At 41.9% G+C, this 17,980-nt stretch overlaps 1 protein-coding gene across 2 annotated transcripts in view; it reads right to left on the reverse strand.

Annotated features, from left to right (window-relative positions):
- Nucleotides 1–11,781: 11,781 nt before the first annotated feature.
- Nucleotides 11,782–17,980, reverse strand: part of LOC115108613 (phosphatase and actin regulator 1-like) — a 61,593-nt gene continuing 55,394 nt past the window's right edge. For both annotated transcript variants that reach the window (XM_065009176.1, XM_029633162.2), the window contains exons 7-13: nucleotides 16,377–16,519; nucleotides 15,416–15,572; nucleotides 14,571–14,626; nucleotides 14,396–14,457; nucleotides 13,958–14,098; nucleotides 13,548–13,624; nucleotides 11,782–13,436 (exon numbers count right to left, since the gene is read on the reverse strand). In XM_065009176.1, the coding sequence (XP_064865248.1) occupies nucleotides 13,421–13,436; nucleotides 13,548–13,624; nucleotides 13,958–14,098; nucleotides 14,396–14,457; nucleotides 14,571–14,626; nucleotides 15,416–15,572; nucleotides 16,377–16,519 (652 nt within the window). In that variant the 3' untranslated portion in view covers nucleotides 11,782–13,420. The remainder of the gene's footprint in view (nucleotides 13,437–13,547; nucleotides 13,625–13,957; nucleotides 14,099–14,395; nucleotides 14,458–14,570; nucleotides 14,627–15,415; nucleotides 15,573–16,376; nucleotides 16,520–17,980) is intronic.

The following is a 17,980-nucleotide window of genomic DNA, read 5'->3' on the forward strand; positions in this document are numbered from 1 at the left end:
TAAACATTGGTTTAAGACTATACCACTCATCATATGAGAGGGGGGGTTAAGACTATACCATTCATCATATGACACCTACCTGTAGTGTTTTGTTTTCACTCATTTTTTGATCTTTTTAACCTCTTCAGACTTTAGTGAGTGAATGACATACATTCAAAATGAAAATACATTCAAGTCAGTCTGGCTACAGTGAAACAAGTGATTTGAAGGATGCAAATGAAAGGTTTTTTATAACGTTCAATACTTACGGCATGGGAAAGTTCTGCAGGAGAACTAGGCACCACCATCGCCTAATTTGCTGCATGTATGTTTTCCTTTGAAAAAGAAAATCACACAATCGGATGGGGATCCCAAAAAACATTATATCCACTAGTGATGAGAATTTCATAATTTATACATACCTCAGTGAAATCACACTGTGCTTCCATTGCAATGTACAGAACGTACTGTAAGTTAAGAGTAGGTTAAGTTGGATAGTTATGATAACAACAATAATGGTAATAGTAAATATTAATAATAACAAGTTGTCACAGCATGTCACATCAGAATCCAGCTCTCCAGGAGTTTGATGTATGAATAGTGTATGTAGTGTAAAAACTGTAGGAAATAGGTCCCAAAAAGTGTGAAGAGTAATAAACAAGGAAAGGTATGAGCAATAACAATAGTGTGCTTTGCATGTTGCAAGCACAGAAATGATAACTTTTCATATGTTAAAACAGAAAATAGGACTAATATAATATACTGAATAGCATCTTACCATCACAACAAACACCCCACAGTTGTTTGAGAAACCTTGCTTTGGTAGGCCGTGTCGTGTGAACAAGGTACACGTTTCAATAAAGGAATGACAATCAAACAGTACAGTTCAGTGGAATAACATCATCCACACCAAAAGTCCTCCAAGGTCCAGGAGACAAGATCCGAGCAATGTTTCTGTGAAAACAGTGTATGTGAAAGTAAAGAAAAAGTACAATTCAACAGGTTTTTTTATACTCCAGCATGCATAACAGTTTTGAACACAGTTGGAACTGAATTAGCCCAAGTATTTTCACAACATGTATGGGTGTTGCTGGACCATAAAATGTATTTCTGACTGAAAACACACCATTTCTCACATCAATGCACTCACATGCCAAAAATCTTTCATTGGACACTGTTTCAAAGCAACGCATATGCTTTCTTCGTAAATGTGTTTTGAAGTTTTTCTTATTTAACTTCAGTTTGCAGTGTGGACAAATTACAATTACTTTTCTTGACTTGCCATGTATTGTCACGTTCTGACCTTAGTTCTGTTGTTATGTCTTTGTTTAGTATGGTCAGGGCGTGAGTTGTCTATGTTCCTTTTTCTATGATTTGGGATTTCTGTGTTTGGCCTGGTATGGTTCTCAATCAGAAGCAGCTGTCAATCGTTGTCCCTGATTGAGAACCATACTGAGGTAGCCTGTTTTCACTTTTGAGTTGTGGGTAATTATTTTCCGTGTCAGTTCCATTTGTTTTTTCACGTGGTCGTTTATTGTTTTGTTCAGTTTTCATTATTCTTATTAAAAAACTAAGATGAACACTTACCACGCTGCATATTGGTCCGATCCTTGCTACTCCTCCTCAGAAGAGGAAGAGGAAAGCCGTTACATGTATGTTGGGACCAGGTGATTTCATTATTGTATATACTATGTGTAGGCTGTGTAGACTCGCTATAGCGAACTAAGAGAATGGCATCAACGATATACATTTAGAGCCAGCCAACCACAACAAGGCATACATTGAAGAAACACGGAAAATCAACGAACAAATCGATTACATAACGGTACATGTAAACCTAGGCTTACTGCTCAAGTAGGCAAATTTGTCCAAATAAGATTCCTTCATTTTGAGCAATTAGCTAGCTCACGTGCAAATGGGTGCTAATTAACACTATGCTAACATCAGTGCGGTAGTTGGTCATATAAAATATACAGCTGCACTGGTATAACATGAATATTACAAAGTACATTATGCATAATGACAGTCTCACTTCCATGGTTTAGATGTATATTCATGTAGGTTAGGTTCGATTAAGATTCAACGTTTACCTCAACTTGGGTGACCTTGAAGGAGATGGGAAGGGTTGGGGTTAAACGCGTTAGACTCCGGCCACATCGAGCCCGGCCAGACGTTAGACTCCGGCCACATCGAGCCCGGCCAGACGTTTGACTCCACACACATTGAGCCCGGCCCAGGACTGCACACTGCAGTCGGGATTCTCACCTGGCTGGCATGAAAATGAATCAGGAAATGCATCCTCATTCGCTATTTAAGTGCATAGATGACATGTATTTTCTCCCGCTGCCCCCGTTTCGAGACAGCTGCATGATAATGGTCCATTCTAAATCAAAACAAATTTCACACATATGTTATTTAGTGTATGAAAAGACAAGATTAAATCAAGAATAGTGTGATGGGTGACAATATTAGCCTATCACTTGTGAATGGTATTGTTGGTGTTTACATACTGGAGAGGGAATGCAAAACAACGACGCTGGACAGAGTGGAATCAGGTGTATCAAAAAGGCAGTTTATTGAGTCAAAGATATCTTGTCCTACATCGTGCACGGACCTAAGTATATGGCTCTGTATCGAGTCAGCTAATTAGGCTGCCTCGCCAGAGTTTACAACAGAATGTATACACAGAATAATGTAGGTGGAGTCTCGTCGTGTTGGTCTTCTGACTGGTCCTGAAGAGTTGGAGGCAGGCCTGCTCTAGCCAGAGCAGGAGCCCCATTGGTGCACAGCAGAGTCCTCTGCTCACGTCACCCGACCAGTAGGGGGGGGGTGGAGTGTGAGTGTGCATTGCTCATGAGATGTTTGTGTGTCAAGGAAACGTAAGATAGGGGAAACTAGCAGTGTCTGCTTTAGGCGCAGGTGTTTCCTGTTTATGCAGGAGTGCATGTAGGGTTCAATGTCAGTGAGATAGTTTGGCACTCTAAGCTCGTTAGTGTTGCAGGCTGTCCTTTGTAGTTAGCAGGGGAGTATATTTTGAGTGATGGCAGCCATGTGTCCTTCCCTTGAACTGTTTTGTGCGAGGATAATTATGTTATTGCACACAGGCTCTAGACTTGACTGAGGACACTGGGCCCAGAGTTATCTGAGGGCATCCGGTTTAACCAGAGCGTTGGTCTGCTAGTAATGCTTGATATTAGATTATTTATATAACAGTATACTGTTTTATCACTTGTGAATGATGCCCAGCGTAATTAAGGCAAGAAACGGCGCATGCTTTTTTTGGCAACTTTTTAAAATCATAGTTGCACACCACATGTAGCCTAGCCCATATGAATAAGGTTTGTAATCACACATAAAGTGGCCAAATAACTTCTTAAATTGAAGCAGATTAATCCGCATTACAAGGGATGTTGAGCCTAACTGGCATACATACACACCGCGTGAGTTTCAAGTTTGGGCAAGATCAAAAGCATCTTTATAATAAAAGCATTACATGCACAATCACATTTGTGTTCACTTTTGAGAATGGTGTTTTCCTGCTAATGGAACATTAGTGCTTATAGCCTACTGCTGTGTGCTTATAATGTGAAGAAATAGCCTCATAGTTTATCAACATTTTTAAGCTAAAACGTTCTCATCTCTTGCGTCAGGCTCATTGCTTAAAACAGGATGTTTTTAATGCTAGTGGATGTATTAATTTGGGATCTATCGCATACCACAACTGTCCCAGACTATGTTTGGAATATTTATTTCTTGCACAGAATAGAATGGGTCAACTTTTGTACAATGGGGCATAGTACATTGACATAGGCTAGTGCTTTTGCTCTTCGTTAGGCCTGCTCATCTTGCTGGCTGTTAAAAAGTAAATGTGGACAGTTCTTCGAATATCTTCAATATGCGCCTCGGAATTGGATAAGGACACACGCAGTTGCATCCCCGATGTGTCTGTCTTCACTTGTAGCCTGTGAGAAAGATTTGATAATGAGAGCCATGTGAGTGAGAGGTGCGAGCATACAGGCGGGAGAAGGGAATTATAATTATTATATTCAGCCTAAGGGCACAACAGCCACTGGCCGCAAAAGGCATGGATATTTTTAGGGGGCATTACGGACACACAAAGGGGATGCAGACGGAAAATTTGAGGCGTTATCAAGTGCTTGTCAAATTGGGAATGAGAGACTGATGAAGTGTGTACAGCCTGCTCAAAAAAAAAATCAGAGCTCATGCCTTTCATGCAACTTTTTTCAAATCATCATTAGTCGAGTCATGCTGTCTTAGAATGTATAAAAAATTCAAACATATAGCCAAGTCTAGGTCCAAGAGGCTTCTAAACAGCTTCTCCCCCCAAGCCATAAGACTCCTGAACATCTAGTCAAATGCTGCTCTTTAATTACTTGTTACTTTTATCTCTTATTCTTATCCGCATTTTTTGAAACTGCACTGTTGGTTAGCTGCTCGTAAGTAAACATTTCACTGTAAGGTCTACACCTGTTGTACTCAGTGCATGTGACTAATACAATTTGATTTGAACATTTGTATCACAACTACAGTTCCATAAATAACTGTAAATGAAGCATATACGACTACCTGTTTCTTTGTTAGCTGCTCAACACAGAACAGCCGGACGTGCACACTCCCTCAAATTGTTTGGAAAAAATATCCTTTCTGTTTTATTCAGCTATGTTCAATTGTATTCTTCATACTATAAAATAGTGGCACAGAATTTTAAGCAAATCTTGTCTTCTAAATGAACTAGTATAGCCCATAGCCTTATGGCATAGCCAGATCAGGGCCAAACAGAAGGACAACTCATAATATGCTGTTCGGTTCCTCTGAATAGACTACATTTTCTTCATATCATGTTTCTTTAGACCTGTCAACCAAAATGATTTACCTCCTTTCTCTACCAAACACATAGATTTGTTTTGTTTTCTCCTTTCTCTAGCAGGTGCCACAAGAGAACACAGATGCCATATTGACTAAAGCCATTGACCTGTGGCACCCCCATGCACTCTGTATAGAATCACAGACCTCCAGATCCCCAGCCAGACACCCTTGATGGGGGTCAATGACATTGGGATAGGCTTGCTCTCTCCCTCCCCTCAACTGGAGAACTCTGCCACTAACAAACATCCAATGAGTTTGGACTCAATGGATATAATGAATGATAGAATGTCTGTACTAAGGACCGGTCCAAGGTAAAAACAATTATATATATATTAGAGGTCGACCGATTATGATTTTTCAACGCCGATACCTATAGCGATTATTGGAGGACCAAAAAAAGCAGATACCGATTAATCGGCTGATTCAAAAAAAAAATGTATTTGTAATAATGACAATTACAACTATACTGAATGAACACTTATTTTAACTTAATATAATACATCAATAAAATCAATTTAGCCTCAAATAAAATGAAACATGTTCAATTTGGTTTAAATAATGCAAAAACAAAGTGAAAATTCAATATGTGCCATGTAAAAAAGCTAACGTTTAAGTTCCAAGCTCGGAACATGAGAACATATGAAAGCTGGTGATTCCTTTTAACAGGTGTCTTCAATATTCCCAGGTAAGAAGTTTTAGGTTGTAGTTAATATAGGAATTATAGGACAATTTCTCTCCATACGATTTGTATTTCATATACCTTTGACTATTGGATGTTCTTATAGGCACTTTAGTATTGTCAGTGTAACAGTATAGCTTCCGTCCCTCTCCTCGCCCCTACCTGTGCTCGAACCAGGAACATATCGACAACAGCCACCCTCGAAGCAGCGTGGAACAACCACTCCAAGTCTCAGAGCGAGTGATGTTTGAAACGCTATTAGCGCGCACCCCGCTAACTAGCTAGCCATTTCACATCGGCTACACCAGCCTAATCTCTGGAGTTGATAGGCTTGAAGTCATAAACAGCTCAATGCTTGAAGCACAGCGAGGAGCTGCTGGCAAAACGCACAAAATTGCTGTTTGAATGAATGCTTACGAGCATGCTGGTGCCTACCATCGCTCAGTCAGACTGCACTATCAAATCATAGGCTTAATTATAACATAATAGCACACAGAATTACGAGCCTTAGGTCTTTAATATGGTCGAATCCGGAAACTGTCATCTCGAAAACAAGACCTTTATTCTTTCAGTGAAATACGGAACTGTTCTGTATTTTATCTAACGGGTGGCATCCATAAGTCTAAATATTCCTTTTACATTGCCCAACCTTCAATGTTATGTCATAATTACGGCCCAAACTGTTGCATATACCCTAACTCCGCGTGCAATGAACGCAAGAGAAGTGACACAATTTCACCTGGTTAATATTACCCGTTAACCTGGATTTCTTTCAGCAAAATATGCAGGCTTAAAAATATCTACTTCTGTATATTGATTTTATGGTTAGTTACAGTCGTGCAAAGATTGTGCTTTTTTCGCAAATGCACTTTTGTTAAATCACCCCCCCGTTTGGCGAAGTTGGCTATCTTTGTTAGGAAGAAATAGTCTTCACAGAGTTCGCAACGAGCCAGGTTAGCAGGCAATATGAACTAAATATGCAGGTTTAAAAATACAGTGCCTTGCGAAAGTATTCGGCCCCCTTGAACTTTGCGACCTTTTGCCACATTTCAGGCTTCAAACATAAAGATATAAAACTGTATTTTTTTGTGAAGAATCAACAACAAGTGGGACACAATCATGAAGTGGAACGACATTTATTGGATATTTCAAACTTTTTTAACAAATCAAAAACTGAAAAATTGGGCGTGCAAAATTATTCAGCCCCTTTACTTTCAGTGCAGCAAACTCTCTCCAGAAGTTCAGTGAGGATCTCTGAATGATCCAATGTTGACCTAAATGACTAATGATGATAAATACATTCCACCTGTGTGTAATCAAGTCTCCGTATAAATGCACCTGCACTGTGATAGTCTCAGAGGTCCGTTAAAAGCGCAGAGAGCATCATGAAGAACAAGGAACACACCAGGCAGGTCCGAGATACTGTTGTGAAGAAGTTTAAAGCCGGATTTGGATACAAAAAGATTTCCCAAGCTTTAAACATCCCAAGGAGCACTGTGCAAGCGATAATATTGAAATGGAAGGAGTATCAGACCACTGCAAATCTACCAAGACCTGGCCGTCCCTCTACTGATCAGAGATGCAGCCAAGAGGCCCATGATCACTCTGGATGAACTGCAGAGATCTACAGCTGAGGTGGGAGACTCTGTCCATAGGACAACAATCAGTTGTATATTGCACAAATCTGGCCTTTATGGAAGAGTGGCAAGAAGAAAGCCATTTCTTAAAGATATCCATAAAAAGTGTTGTGTAAAGTTTGCCACAAGCCACCTGGGAGACACACCAAACATGTGGAAGAAGGTGCTCTGGTCAGATGAAACCAAAATGGAACTTTTTGGCAACAATGCAAAACGTTATGTTTGGCGTAAAAGCAACACAGCTCATCACCCTGAACACCCTATCCCCACTGTCAAACATGGTGGTGGCAGCATCATGGTTTGGGCCTGCTTTTCTTCAGCAGGGACAGGGAAGATGGTTAAAATTGATGGGAAGATGGATGGAGCCAAATACAGGACCATTCTGGAAGAAAACCTGATGGAGTCTGCAAAAGACCTGAGACTGGGACGGAGATTTGTCTTCCAACAAGACAATGATCCAAAACATAAAGCAAAATCTACAATGGAATGGTTCAAAAATAAACATATCCAGGTGTTAGAATGGCCAAGTCAAAGTCCAGACCTGAATCCAATCGATCGAGAATCTGTGGAAAGAACTGAAAACTGCTGTTCACAAATGCTCTCCATCCAACCTCACTGAGCTCGAGCTGTTTTGCAAGGAGGAATGGGAAAAGAAATTCAGTCTCTCGATGTGCAAAACTGATAGAGACATACCCCAAGCGACTTACAGCTGTAATCGCAGCAAAAGGTGGCGCTACAAAGTATTAACTTAAGGGGGCTGAATAATTTTGCACGCCCAATTTTTCAGTTTTTGATTTGTTAAAAAAGTTTGAAATATCCAATAAATGTCGTTCCACTTCATGATTGTGTCCCACTTGTTGTTGATTCTTCACAAAAAAATACAGGTTTATATCTGTATGTTTGAAGCCTGAAATGTGGCAAAAGTTCGCAAAGTTCAAGGGGGCCGAATACTTTCGCAAGGCACTGTATATACTTGTGTATTGAAAGAAAGGCATTGATGTTTATGGTTAGGTACACATTGGAGCAAGACGGTCCTTTTTCGCGAATACGCACCGCATCGATTAAGTGCAACGCAGGACACGCTAGATCAGGGGTGTCAAAGTCAAATGGACGGAGGGCCAAATAAAAAAATCAGCTACAAGACGAGGGCCGGACTGTTCGAATGTTCATTGAAAAAATTTTAAATGACGCATATAGTCTAGTGAACCTAATTGAACCTACTGAAAACCTAACAAATATATTACAATATGATCAGATAAATAAAGCAATATTTTCTTATGGCTCTGTCAGTAATCTTTAATTTTCAACAGACACAAAAGACAAATTTCCTTTATATAAATATCCCCATAACATGAACATTAAATGAAAGAAACCGGTATTCAAGGCACCATCAGTAGACTATATTTTCTATTTTAGCAAAAGTGGGCTAAATTTACTTCAAAGAAAAAACAATAATAGCAATTTTCTATCATCCACTCAACTGAAATATTTTTAAAATATAATTGGATTGAAATACAAAAAAATAAAGTGCAAAAATCTATTAATCAAAAACAACACTTTGTTTAAGGAGAAGTAACATGCAGTGAAAACAAATATTAAATTTTAACTTTTAAACTTGAACTGAGTAAAAACTCTAAATATGTGATTGCACAGTAATGTTCACTTGTTTGAGGTTGAGGGTGATACTTGGTGGTGTCCCATCTTTTCCACAAGTTCATCAATGTTCGGGGTAAGGCTCTGAGCTGAAGAAATCCTCAGAATTGAGTGGAGGTGTTCAGCAGTAAGTCGACTTCTGTGTGATGTTTTGTTCAGGTTCATCAAAGAAAACAGTTGTTCACACAGGTATGTGCTGCCAAACATAGACAACGTTTGAGCAGCCTGGATGCGCAGCTGGGGCATTGTGCCGGGAGGAAACGGGCGAACTCCGCAGCACCCACTGCCGCATATTTTGCCCTCAGTGCATCATTGCATTGGAGGTCAATCAACTCCATTTGGAGGTTTGGTGGTGAGCTTTCCACGTCAACAGCAAATGGGTTACCGAGCAGTTCCAACCTGCTTTTTGTGCTTCAAAGTCAGCAAATCGGCGTCGAAAGTCAGCGGCAAGCATACCTATTTTATCAGCCAACTGTGTGCTCGGGAACGCACTGGTAGAGAGCTTCTCTTTCATGGTCTGGCAGCTGGGAAAGTGGCTCAAATTTTCTTTCCGCATCTGCGTCTCCCACAGAGTCAGTTTGGTTTTAAATGCCTTCACTGTACTGTACATATCAGAGATGACACGATCCCGACCCTGCAGCTGCAAGTTTATTGCATTCAGATGACTCGTAATGTCACACAGAAAAGCCATTTCACACAGAAACATTTAGTCTCGGAGTTGTGTTGTGTCTTTCCCTTTGCTGTCCAAGAACAGACAAATCTCCTCACGAAGCTCGAAACATCTTTGAAGCACCTTTCCCTGGCTTAGCCATCGCACCTCTGTGTGATAAGGCAAATCACCATGCTCCGTTTCTAACTCCGTCAGAAATGCCTTGAACTGGCGGTGATTCAAACCTTTGGCTCTGATAAAGTTAACTGTGCGCGTGATGATGCTCATTACATGCTCCATTTTCAAGGCTTTACCGCACAACGCTTCCTGGTGTATGATACAATGATAAGCTGTCAGCTCACCTGTCGCATTTTCCTCTTGCATCTTTTCCCGTATCTTCGCCACCAGTCCGCTCCTGTGTCCACACATCGCAGGTGCTCCGTCGGTTGTCAAACCCACGAGTTTTTCCCAAGGCAGCTCCATCTCATTTACACATCTTGACACCTCTTCATACAAATCATGCCCCGTAGTTGTGCCATGCATAGGACGTAAAGCCAAAAACTCCTCTGTCACGCTTAGGTTGGAGTCCACTCCGCGGATGAAAATTGACAACTGGGCAATGTCAGAAATGTCGGTGCTCTCATCCACAGCCAAGGAATATGCAATAAAATCTTTTCCCTTTTTCACAAGCTGCTCTTTTAGATTGATGGACAACTGGTCTACTCTCTCGGCAATGGTGTTTCTGCTCAGACTCACATTTAAAAAGAGTTGCCTTTTTTCTGGGCAAACTTCGTCACAAACTTTAATCATGCAGTTTTTGATGAAATCCCCCTCCGTAAATGGCCGGGCTGATTTAGCGATCTCTTCTGCCAAAATAAAACTGGCCTTGACAGCAGCCTGGCCTTGTGATTTGGCTTTTTGAACAGAGCCTGTCGAGATTTGAGGCCTCGTTTTAATTCCTCTGCCTTTTGTAGCCTTTGTTCCATGTCCATATTCTTGTTTTTGTCCGCGTGTTTCGTTTCATAATGTCGTCTCAGATTATACTCTTTCAGTACCGCCACACTTTCTCCACACAGAAGACACACAGGTTTTCCAGCTACCTTCGTGAACATATACTCCGACTCCCACCTTGTTTGAAACCCCCGGTTCTCAGTATCCACCTTCCGTTTTGCCATTTTTGATGGGTATCTGAAAGTTAATTTTACTGTGATGCTGACGACTGCTGTGCCAATAAATATTGAAATGAAGCAGCCTACTGCTCGGTGCGTCACCTTTGCATTGTGGGAAATGTAGTATTGGTGCGTGTAAAAGATCTGCGGGCTGCCGGCTTGCTGCGGGCTGGTTCTAATAATAAATCAAGATCATCCCAGGGGCCGTAAAAAACCTTCTTGCGGGCCGGATGTGGCCCGCGGGCCTTGACTCTGACATATGTGCGCTAGATAAACTAGTAATATCATCAACCATGTGTAGTTAACTAGTGATTATGATTGATTGATTTTTATAAGATAAGTTTAATGCTAGCTAGCAACTTACATTGGCTTCTTACTGCACTCGCGTAACAGGCAGTCTCCTCGTGGAGTGCAATGTAATCAGATGGTTAGAGCGTTGGACTAGTTAACTGTAAGGTTGCAAGATTGAATCCCCGAGCTGACAAGGTAAAAATCTGTCTTTCTGCCCCTGAACAGGCAGTTAACCCACTGTTCCTAGGCCGTCATTGAAAATAAGAATGCGTTCTTAACTGACTTGCCTAGTTAAATAAAGGATAAATAAATCTCAAAAAAAAAAAATTATCAGCCAAATCGGTGTCCAAAAATACAGATTTCCGATGCCCTAATTAATCGGCCATTTCGATTAATCGGTCGACCTTTAATATATATGTATACCTATGGTTGGGGAAACTGGTTCCAGACCTATGCTTAGGGAGGCTTACTGAGCAGTCTGTGATATTGGATCACAGCAGCAGTCCACTCTGTTTTTAATAGCCTGGTCCCAGATCCGTTTTTTGTTGTCTTGCCAAGTCCTCCAACCCACTCGGTTCAGTCTACTCCAAATACAGCCCCTTTCCTTGAACATGTCCTGATGGAAGGAAGTTAAGAGGTGGCTTTGCTTGGCATGTCTAGCAGAAGAGCACAGTTAAATCATGTATGTGTCAATAAACATACATTTAATGACAGAGAATGTTGAGTGCATTAAAACCCCTCAAATATACTGTTCTACTTCTATTATGAAACACTAATTTAGTAAAGGTGAGTTAAGTTCTCACTGTTGGTGATGGCATTGAGACGGTTGAGGAAAAGCACTTTTGAATGTTGTTTTTTAATACGTTTCCTTTAGATAAGAAACTGCATACATGATAGAAGACGAACAATAAGTTAACAATCATCACATGCAGTTTCCCTCTGTACAAAAAAGAAAACATTTTAGTTTATTTTGTACACATCTTATACAGTAATTCCCAAATAATGTCCTCTTTCTTTTCTTAGTATGGAGGCACAGGGAGACGGTCCTGGGTCGTGTTTAGTAAGCACTCCGTTGTAAAACGTTTTCCATGTTTTGTACCTTATGAACATATCCCTGTACATACACGCATACCAACATACACCACAAGACCATCAACTGCATGTGTTTATTATAAAATAACCATTTTGAAATGTCTGTCTCCTGTGTATGAGCTAAAGGTTGTAGAGTACTTTCATTCACAGCCAAAGGGTTGTCTAATGTCAGTTCTCCACTATGAGGCGAAAGAAGGCAGAACCATAAAACTCCTATTTTCAGAAATCTAAATTCCATTCCCTTCATAACTATTGACCGTTAACTTGCCAGTCTATGGCGCACTCTGCTGAAACGTTGTATAGACAACATACTTCATCAAATGTCATTCAAACGAAGTACATTTGACAACGTTTTCATCCCTGTAAACAGTGACACTATACAGAGGGTTGCAGAACTCTCAACAATAATAATGGTGATCTGGGTTGCATCAAGATCACAACTCATAACAGCGTTTCAAAGTGTATTTGGTATTGAGCAGGCAGCTCTCTGAAATGTTCCCAGTAATTGTTCTCTTGAATGCAGCACCGGAGGAAAGAAAAGTTAAATTATTGCTAGGTTCATATTTCCATACTGTATCAACATGAACACAACATGGACAGGATGTGTTGTATTTCAACATTTAAGGGTATATATTCTGATCATATTCTCATACTACAGCTTCCCGAGTAGCACATGGTGTATACGGTATTGTAAGTAGTACTGCAACACACTTATTACAGAATCCTATTCTGCAGTCCTATCTGATTGAAAGGGCTTGGTCCCTCTGTTTTGGAAACAGAAGCCCTTGGAGGAGAATCATTTTTCCCAATCAGTTGTAGGAGGTCTCTGTATTTAATTTTTTAGATACCCTGCCAAACTCAAATCTCCCACAATCCCAAAGTCCCATTCGCACAGATATAGGAGCAGAGTTCCATAACTCCTCCATAGAGTACCGTCAAAAACCAAAATGCAATAAAGTAAACACATTAACCATCTTCATTATTAACAATTATAATAAAAGGTTATTAAAAAAACAATACTTTTTAGTCCATATAATCTCAGTTGACAGAGAAGCCAGTCAGTCTAGTGCCTTCTGTCAGTCTCTTCATGTGTATGACAGTCCCTCCCCCCAACCCGACCACACTGTGACCACTGGACCAAAATACTGTTGTAGTTGGTACAGTCTGCCCTTTCCATTCATTTGTAGCCATTTTGGGTCAACACTAGAGTCTGTAGAAGTGTCAGTCGCACAGTTCTGTACACACCCCGCCAGGTTCAGATCACGTTCTACTCTGGTTCTAGTGTGGTTCTGGTCCAGTTCTGGAAGGGGAGGGGTGTAGTACACAGAGGCAGCAGTTTTGAGGTCCAGCACTTGAGGTTCTTGAAAAAGATGGCAAAGAAGAACTACGGTCGATGAAACCTCCAGGACAGAGAGAGGGAGAGAGATAATTAGTTACTGTATACACTGCTTGAAGTATGGGCATGTGTATCTGCGTTGTGTTGCAGTGTAGTATGGCTGTGACATACATACCTGGTTAGATGCCGACTACCCTCATGCACTTCCATCTCTGTGCTTTTAAATTCATTGAGTTCTTTACGTATAGCAGCCTACAAGGGACAAACCGAACCGGAGATCAGTCAGAAAAACCCCTCCCACAGTATACGCATTATTAGAGTTGCAAAATTCCGGGAACTTTCAATAAATTCCCTGGTTTCCCAGCAATCCTGGTTGGAGATTTCTGGATTTCCTGCTTATTCCCTTCTGATTCTGGGAATCCTCTAGCCAGGATATCAGGAAAACCAGGGAATTTATTGAAAGTTCCTGTAATTTTTCAACCCTATGAATGACTGTGCATTTGTGTGCGATTGTATGTGTGTGTGATTGTATGTGTGTGTGATTGTATGTGTGCGGTGTGCGCACCTGCATATGAGTGTTATTACCTTATCTGCAGCTGTGAGTCTTGTCCACGGTTTGTCTGCCCTCCTGTCGTAGTCCTGGGCGTCGGCTACCTCTACATAGTCACTGAAGCGGGTCAGGATCTTAGCTTCCCTCAGCTCCTCCACTGTAGGCCTCTGACTCAACTGGGGACAGGAGAAAAGGGTTGTCAGAGAGTGTGTGTGTGGTGGCTGAGGGTCTCGGGGGCAGTAGATATGGATTATTGTGTTAGTTGTTCTCAACCGTAAAACAATAAAGATGGCCTCGCAGGCAATCATCCAAACCGTTAGAGAAATAGACACACACACCACTTATGTTACACAACAGAGGATGAGATAACTTGATGTCATAACAAGTCATGCTTTTATATTTCTAATGATCTGCTATCTAATGGAAAGTGATACCCTGTTCCCCTCTCTCACCCTCCTCCTCCCCCCTCTCACCTTTCTAGACAGGCGTTTCTTTAGCTCTTTCATCTCATCTAGCTCCTCCAGTTCATTGCGCGCTGAGAGGGAGAGACAGGTTAGAATAGAATAAAACAAAATAGAAAAGTCACTATTGTCCATTTCGTGATAGGCAGAATACACATTTCCAGTTTATCTAGTATGTTCTACTTACGTTTGAGTATGTTTCTCTGTTCCAGCTCCTCTGTAGTTGGCCGTTGACTCAACCTCCTGAAAAAAATTAACTAAAGTCAGTCAGGACCGTTTCCTAACGTCTTTCATTGTGTTTTGTTCTATTGTGTTTTATTTTCTGACGTCAGACCAGTCTCCTCTGTGAGCCATGACTCCCTCAGATGTATATGTATTTACATACCACCTCAACAGTCTGACAGTGATTCACACAGCAACAAGAGGGAGGGAGGAGAAATTGAGAGAGGGGAGGAAGGAGAAGGAAAGGGGAGAGATGAGTAGAGAGATGGAGAGGTAGGTCGAGAATTAGATACATGGAGAGAGGGAGGGAAGGAAGCGAGGGAGGAGGCAAGAAGCAGTGAGTGTAACAAATGAAAATGTGAGGCGAAAGAAAGGAAGGAAACTGTTTGTGAATTCTTTATTCCTGTATTGCCACATTTATGTTCTGTACTCTGTGAAGGTAAAATCCCACTTGAAGCTGTCCGCCCTCTCACTGGCATATTCAAGATAATATGACAGGCTCTCTTTTACTCTCCTTCGTCCATCTCCCTCTCTCCTCATCGGTTTCCTTCCATCCTCCATTCCTCTCCCTTTTCTCACATCTCATCTCTGTCTCGCTCTTCACCTCTCCCCCAGGTCACATCTCAACCAGGCCAGAGCAGGGTGTACAGGCGCTGACAGAGGGGAGCTGTGTGTGTGTGTGTGCGCTGGCGCAAACCCCATGATAGCTATATACAATCTTTTAAAAAAGCAGCTGTGTGTGTTTGTATATAGGAACTGAGAGCCCCCCTAGCCATTGCTATAGGGAGGGTGTATGTGTGTGCGTCTCACCGTGTGAGCTTGGTGCCTATTTGCTGCCTGAACTCCAGTCTCTCCTGGTCTGACTGTCTGGGCAGAATGTTCTTCTCCTCTAGCTCTCTCACAGATGGACGGTTACTGATCTTAATGGCCAAGGAGTCCTTTCTCAATACCTTCAGAGCCAGGGTACCTACACACACACACACACACACACACACACACACATGTTATTGTCCATTAAATGTTTATACAATTGAACAACTAACACCACCAGTAGCTAACTCATGCATTAGCAATTAAATTGTCACAACTTTTATCCTCTCCAGTGAGTGCTACAGGATGGAAGTGTGTTTCCAACCCACTCCTCTGTTTACATAACCAGATTACAGAGAGGTGTGTGTATAAATGCTTCAGATTTTGTATTTATCCTTTATTTAACTAGGTAAGTCAGTTAAGAACAAATGATTATTTACAATGACAGCCTACCCTGGCCTAACCCGGACGACGCTGGGCCTGTTGTGCGCCGCCCTATGGAACTCCCAATCACAGCCTACCCTGGCCTAACCCGGACGACGCTGGGCCTGTTGTGCGCCGCCCTATGGAACTCCCAATCACAGCCTGTTGTAATCAAACCAGGGTCTGTAGTGACGCCTCTAGCACTGATATGCAGTGCCTTAGATCGCTGCACCACTCGGGAGCTTGAAATGGGCCTCAAATCAATAATTCAATGTTGAAGGGAACTACTGGAACAGGGTGTCTGAGGACTAGCCATCGTTTCATGACACACACCACTGTCACCTCTGTGCATTGATTGGTCACATTCAGGGAAGCGAACCAATGGGAATCACAGCTCATAATGGAGGGGTCCAATGAAAGGAGAGCTCTTAAACTACATATCCCAGTAGCCATTGAGGCGGTTACCAGGAGGAATGGCCACTAAGCAGAGACCAAACAGCCACTACGGCCCCAAACCTATGGATAAACAAACACTTACTTGAAAACAGTGTTTCATCATCATCTTCATCCTCCTCGTCCCTGTACGACCCAGGTATGTCTTGGTAGTCTTCTTCGTTGGAGAGGTTCTCTTTGTTGTTATCACATGCTATCATCACCGTGGGAACCACATGGTGCAGGGAGCTGAGGTCAGTGAGAAAGGTCAAACGTTAGCGAGCGATAGTGGGCTTGTATGTGTGTTTGTCCAGCCATCCGCGTGTGTGTGGTGTTAGAAAGACGAGAGTAGTAGCAACGTCCACCATAAGTTATGAAAGGAGCTATGGAAGTCTGTGATTAACGTAAAACAGCCCAGCGTAAATGGCACCCCAAATCAACTGAGAAAACAAGACTTAAACACTGTATAAAAACGGCCTGACTCAACCAAAAGGGAGACAAACTGCAGACCAATCAGAAACTAGCCTCGAAGCAGCATCCCTGATTGGGTCAGGGAAACAGCACAGGAGCAGATATGAAAACAAGCAGCAATCTCGTAACTGGAGCTCTCATACTGGAGAATAATTATCCCTGTTGCTTATACAAACTCAGTTTGAGTGTGCGTATATGCCAACAAGGTTTACTAACATCACATTTAGACTAATTCAGGCAGCAACCAAGTCAAATAAATAAAGACTTTAAAAAGACTAGGACACCTATTACCATTTTGTGCTTGAGACCAGACCGAAAAATGAAAGGAGAGAAAAGGAAGGAGGAAAAATAAATCGTATCCCGGGAGCACATCTGTCTGAAAGGAAATCAACCCCCTGACGGCCCACCAATCAGAGTGATGGACCATGGGGGCGCAATCTGGCACTGGCACATCAGTTATACCCTGACTACATCACTCGCGTCGTGTGCGCAAGCGTTGCAAAATAAATGTAGAAATCTATATTATTCAATTATTGCACCCACACTGCTCGTGTGCGCCAATGAGCGTCTGCGTTGCCAAGGACTAAAATGAGTCGGTAGATCGCTCTGCAAGTCCTGCCTCTCCCATCTCCTCATTGGTTTATAGAAGCAGGTACCCACTTGCCATCTCCTCATTGGTTATACCCACGTGGGTGACTGAAAGACGAACGAGGTCAATGGCGGTAATGCACCTAATTTATGAAAGTTGCCAATCGCAATATAAAGTCCAGAGAAGAAAAGGCCTGGAAGGAGGAGAGATGACTAGAAACAATTCGGTTGTCCGTTTTATGTGGGGATTAATTGGTGGAGTAGAGAAACTTGTGCATTTCAGGTAAAATAACAACTCAATGTTTATATCCCAGGACAAATTAGTTAGACAAATGTTAGACATTAGACAAAATACATTTGTGCAGGATGGCGCACGCACGCAGCCGGTTTCTGTTCCGTGTCCCGCCCTGATATGTTTCATCTGTCCTTGTGATTGCCTCCACCCCCTCCAGGTGTCTCTTATTTTCCCTGGTGTATTTATCCCTGTGTTTCCTGTCTCTCTGTGCCAGTTCATCTTGTATGTTTTTCCAAGTCAACCAGCGTTTTTCCTGTTCTCCTGCTTTTTGCTATTCTCCTTTTTCTAGTCCTCCCGGTTTTGAACCTTGCCTGTTTCTGGACTTTGTACCTGCCTGCCTGACTATTCTGCCTGCC

Source organism: Oncorhynchus nerka, linkage group LG24 (assembly GCF_034236695.1).
Source record: "Oncorhynchus nerka isolate Pitt River linkage group LG24, Oner_Uvic_2.0, whole genome shotgun sequence".
NCBI lineage: Eukaryota > Metazoa > Chordata > Actinopteri > Salmoniformes > Salmonidae > Oncorhynchus > Oncorhynchus nerka.